The sequence below is a fragment of the Oncorhynchus nerka genome, linkage group LG26, assembly GCF_034236695.1.
Source record: "Oncorhynchus nerka isolate Pitt River linkage group LG26, Oner_Uvic_2.0, whole genome shotgun sequence".
Taxonomy (NCBI): Eukaryota; Metazoa; Chordata; class Actinopteri; order Salmoniformes; family Salmonidae; genus Oncorhynchus; species Oncorhynchus nerka.
In genome coordinates, this window is record NC_088421.1 from 37,867,838 (window position 1) to 37,873,417 (window position 5,580).

The following is a 5,580-nucleotide window of genomic DNA, read 5'->3' on the forward strand; positions in this document are numbered from 1 at the left end:
AAGGGCATTCTATGCCATCAAAAGAAACATAAATTTCAACATACCAATTAGGATTTGGCTAAAAATACTTGAATCAGTCATAGAGCCCATTGCCCTTTATGGTTGTGAGGTCTGGGGTCCGCTCACCAACCAAGACTTCACAAAATGGGACAAACACCAAATTGAGACTCTGCACGCAGAATTCTGCAAAAATATCCTCCGTGTACAACGTAAAACACCAAATAATGCATGCAGAGCAGAATTAGGCCGATACACACTAATTATCAAAATCCAGAAAAGAGCCATTAAATTCTACAACCACCTAAAAGGAAGCGATTCACAAACCTTCCATAACAAAGCCATCACCTACAGAGAGATGAACCTGGAGAAGAGTCCCCTAAGCAAGCTGGTCCTGGGGCTCTGTTCACAAACACAAACACACCCTACAGAGCCCCAGGACAACAGCACAATTAGACCCAACCAAATCATGAGAAAACAAAAAGATAATTACTTAACACATTGGAAAGAATTAACAAAAAAACAGAGCAAACTAGAATGCTATTTGGCCCTAAACAGAGAGTACACAGCGGCAGAATACCTGACCACTGTGACTGACCCAAAATTAAGGAAAGCTTTGACTATGTACAGACTCAGTGAGCATAGCCTTGCTATTGAGAAAGGCCGCCGTAGGCAGACATGGCTCTCAAGAGAAGGCAGGCTATGTCCTCACTGCCCACAAAATGAGGTGGAAACTGAGCTGCACTTCCTAACCTCCTGCCCAATGTATGACCATATTAGAGATACATATTTCCCCCAGATCACATATATATATATATAATATGACATTTGTAATGTCTTTACTGTTTTGAAACTTCTGTATGTGTAATGTTTACTGTTCATTTTTGTTGTTTTTCACCTTATATATTCACTTTGTATGTTTTCTACCTCACTTGCTTTGGCAATGTTAACACATGTTTCCCATGCCAATAAAGCCCTTGAATTGAATTGAATTGAATTGTATAAGGTGGAGGTCATTTTTACTTTCCACAATGATTTCCTGCTGATGATATTAAGCATATTACTGTTGTCCTGCGTTGGGGTGCTCGCCTCAAGCTCATTGTGTTGAGTTGTATGTAACTGCTCGGACAAAACAAAAACCCTTTCTAGTTCCAGTGCCATCTTGCAGTCTACCTGGCTGAAATCCGGGGTGCGCTCCTTCATTGCGTAGCGCGAGCTATACACCGATGGTTTTCACGGCAGTTTACAACAATCTAAATGTCTCGTGAAACAGAGTGAACTACGGTGTATGTTAATTTATTGTTGGCAGTGAACTGTGTTGTTGACATGAAATAAGCCTATTCAAATTAACTATTGTGATTCGTAGGAACCTTTGCACATAATAATAATTATTTACACACAATAATGCACACGGGCCATCATAATAATAATCTTTACCAAAATAAAGACACTATCATCTTGAGTATTTGTCCTGTTTGAGGGGTATTGCGTTTGCAAAATACATGTTATTGCCATGGTAGATTAGGCCATTTTGTGGGACCCTTGAGTCCCCACCAAAAGAGGAGATTGACCATATTATGATTTTACATTTATATTTATGAAAACAACTTTGGACTATATGGTTATTATGTTAATAGACATATTCGTATGTATGAATTGAACTCAGCAACAAAAACATTATCTATGCTTGAGTTTTTAGGTAGGCCGATATTTATATTGTTTTACACATAAATCATTTTTTATTTTTTTCTAAACAGTTTATATAATTACTGTCTGCTCATACATACGGACTAGACAGACGGAGACTTTCTCCCGTCAGACCAATGCGTAATGCATGACGCGCCTAGGAGGAGTGGTCAGCATCGCCTATATATACCCAGTCGCGCTCTTCCTCAGATTCAGCAAAGCAGCAGCGCTTACAAACAGGCAAGATCCCTCTAGACTATTAGTGGTTGCATTCACTATCTCACCTTCGTACCAAAGACACATCGGTGCTCAAAGAAAAATAACATGTCTCCTTCCGAGAACGAGTTCAACATCCCGGCCAAAAATTGCCACCGGATGGTGATTCTGGGCTCTACAAAAGTTGGCAAGACGGCCATCATCTGTCGGTTTCTGAACGAAAGAGTCGAGGACCAGTACACGCCGACCATAGAGGACTTTCATAGAAAATTATACAGCATTCGGGGAGATGCGTACCAGTTGGACATTCTGGACACCTCTGGAAACCATCCTTTCCCCGCTATGAGGAGACTCTCTATCCTTACTGGTAAGCTTAACTCTGAACTAACAAAACAAATAATATGAATGAAAGCTACACTGGAATTTATAGCTACATCGAAATGATATGTATGGGATGTTTTAATAAATCATGCATGCAGTAATGCTATATGCAACACTTATTGTATTGTACACATTTAGCCTAGGCCTATGTAATGATGGACCTTTTCAGCTGTGATATTAATGTGCTTTCCCTTGGTCTTTCAGGTGACGTTTTCATCCTGGTGTTCAGTCTGGATAACAGAGACTCCTTCCAAGAGGTCCAGCGCCTGAAGCGTCAAATTTACGAGACCAAGTCCTGCCTAAAAAACAAAACCAAAGAGAATGTGGATGTCCCGATCGTTATTTGCGGGAACAAGTGTGACCGGGAGTTTAACCGGGAGGTTCAGAATGAGGAGATTGAGAAACTGGTGGCTGGTGATGAACAGTGTGCCTACTATGAGATCTCTGCAAAACGGAACACTAATATCGACCAGATGTTTCAGACTCTTTTTACCATGGCTAAACTGCCAAACGAGATGAGCCCGGACTCTCACCGCAAAGTTTCCTTACAGTACTGCGAAGTACTGCAAAACAGCAGAAGAAAATCTTTCAGAAATAAGAAATTCAAAGACGGCGAGGCATACGGGATTGTGGCACCGTTCGCGCGCCGACCAAGCGTACACAGTGACTTGAGGTACATAAAAGAGAAAGCTATCGGCGGCGGACAGAGCAAACAGAGTTGCACCATCAGCTAAGCAATTTACTGACAATGTGCAGGATAATTGTAACGAAATACAACGATAGGGATGATACCCGCCAGGCTTCTCGCCAGTGTGCGGAGTTCAGGATAACAGCACCCCAGGGCGCAGTGACAGAAACGGGTGTGTATCCCAAACCATGCCAGGACTCGCCGAGAAGGTGCATGACATGGTCAGTCCGTCAGAAATGTCCCTGTGGAGTCAGGACTCTGAAAAGGGATGTAGCTTTAGAGAACCTACAGTGAGGTAGCCTATTCTTGTCAACTACATGCTGTAAAATCTGCCTCTACTGAATGGAGAATGGAGGCTTCACCAATGTTGTGACTCTTGTTTACATTTAGCATTTTATTATGTTTAACATGGAAATGAACTTGAACACTTATTGCATTCTGAACAAATCTATGAATGTATATTTATTCTTCTGTCATCGTTTACTTTTCACAAAGAAAGAAACATGAAGAGAAAATAAAACCATTTGACAACTATATTACCATGTCTGTCATCCTTTTTATTGTGCTTGTATATTAACATTGATGGTAAATCAGGATCTTCTCAGATCTTCTCAGTGAAATTACATTTATTTATACATTAAATTACAAGTATTGCCTCAAATTTATTTTTGAAGTACACTAAGTGTACAAAACATTAAGAACACCTTCCTAATATTTAGTTGCACCCCCCGTCCTTTCAAAGGCACTTAAATATTTTGTCTTGCCCATTCACCCTCTGAATGGTACTCATACACAATCCATGTCTAGAGGCTTAAAAATCCTTCTTTAACCTGTCTCCTCCCCTTCATCTACACTGATTGAGGTAGATTTAACAGGTGACAATATGGCCCAAATGTTCACTTAATTTTACTCTGTGCAGCTGGAGTTGTACAACGATTATGAGAAAAATATTGAACCATTTATCTTGGGTTAAAAATAGATGACTGAGAAGAGCAGTTGATGATAGTTCTCTAGAGTACTAATTTGTGAATAAATTAGCATTTCATTTGTCTGGATGATGGCATCAGAGGAGAAAATCAGTGTGAAAGTGAGATGTCTGGGTGACATGCTCACATCCAGACAGTCTCTTCTTGAGACATTACTTTGATAAACCTCCCCATCTACAGTGCATATAATAAGCCTGCAGTCAGAAGCTACAGTATCTTTGACGACAGTAGCACTCGCAATAGTTATAATTATTCTAAAAATACCACTTCATTAAGTCTGCCTAGCTAGTCTTGACACATTAATATGAGAGGTTAGTCAGATCTTCCAACTGTTTTTTTAAAACATTTTTTTTATTTTACCTTTATTTAACCAGGTAGGCCAGTTGAGAACAAGTTCTCATTTACAACTGCGACCTAGCCAAGATAAAGCAAAGTAGTGCGACACAAACAACACAGTTACACATGGAATAAACAAACATACAGTCAGTAACACAATAGAAAAGTCTATATACAGTGTGTGCAAATGAGGTAAGATAAGGGAGGTAATGCAATAAATGGGCATTAGTGGTGAAATATTTACAATTTAGCAATTAAACACTGGAGTGATAGATGTGCAGAAGATGAATGTGCAAGTAGAGATACTGGGGTGCAAAGGAGCAAAACATAAATAACAGTATGGGGATGAGGTAGTTGGATGGGATATTTACAGATGGGCTATATACAGGTGTAGTGATCTGTGAGCTGCTCTGACAGCTAGCGCTTTAAGCTAGTGAGGGAGATATGAGTCTCCAGCTTCAGTGACTTTTGCAATTCGTTCCAGTCATTGGCAGTGGAGAACTGGAAGGAAAGGCAGCCAAACAAGGAATTGGCTTAGGGGTGACCAGTGAAATATACCTGCTGGAGCGCATGCTACGGGTGGGTGCTGCTATGGTAACCAGTGAGCTGAGATAAGGCGGGGCTTTAACCAAGCAAAGACTAAGGTAAAGCTTCCAACTGTACATTGGTTATTAATACAATAAAGTTATTGGGTCAATGATGAATATTCATCATCCCCGTAAGGCATGACGAGGTACTCATAATGCCCTGAGGTCGTACTGAAAGCCGTCTTTCACTCGTCTACCTCCCGGATCCGCACCAGGTTGTAAGCACTCCTGAGATCAAGTTTGGTGAAGAAGCACACCCCGTGCATTGACTCAATTGCCGTGGCAATAAGAGGTAGCGGGTAACTGTACCTCACAGTTATCTGATTAAGACCTTGATAGTCAATACACGGGCGCAGACCTCCCTCCTTCTTCTTCACAAAAAAGAAACTCGAAGAGGCAGGGGATGTGGAGGACCGAATGTACCCCTGACGCAGGGATTCGGAGACTTGTGTTTCCATATGTCTCCGCCTGTGACAGAGGATACACGTGACTCCTGGGAAGTGCAGCATCTACCAGGAGATTTATTGCACAATCCCCCCTTCGATGGGGTGGTAATTGAGACGCCTTATTTTTGGAGAAGGCGAGAGCCAAATCGGCATATTCAGGGGCAATGCGCACGGTGGACACCTGGTCTGGACTTTCCACCGTAGTAGCACCTACAGAAACCGCTAAACACCTCCCCGAGCACTCTCGTAACCACCCC

At 41.5% G+C, this 5,580-nt stretch overlaps 1 protein-coding gene across 1 annotated transcript; it reads left to right on the plus strand.

Moving 5' to 3' along the window:
* The first annotated feature begins 1,912 nt into the window (after positions 1 to 1,912).
* LOC115121993 (dexamethasone-induced Ras-related protein 1-like) lies at positions 1,913 to 3,502 on the plus strand. The gene is made up of 2 exons (XM_029651145.2): positions 1,913 to 2,266; positions 2,485 to 3,502. The coding sequence occupies exons 1-2, from the start codon at positions 2,008 to 2,010 to the stop codon at positions 3,012 to 3,014; spliced, it is 789 nt and encodes a 262-aa protein (XP_029507005.1). The 5' UTR covers positions 1,913 to 2,007; the 3' UTR covers positions 3,015 to 3,502.
* The last annotated feature ends 2,078 nt before the right edge of the window (positions 3,503 to 5,580 follow it).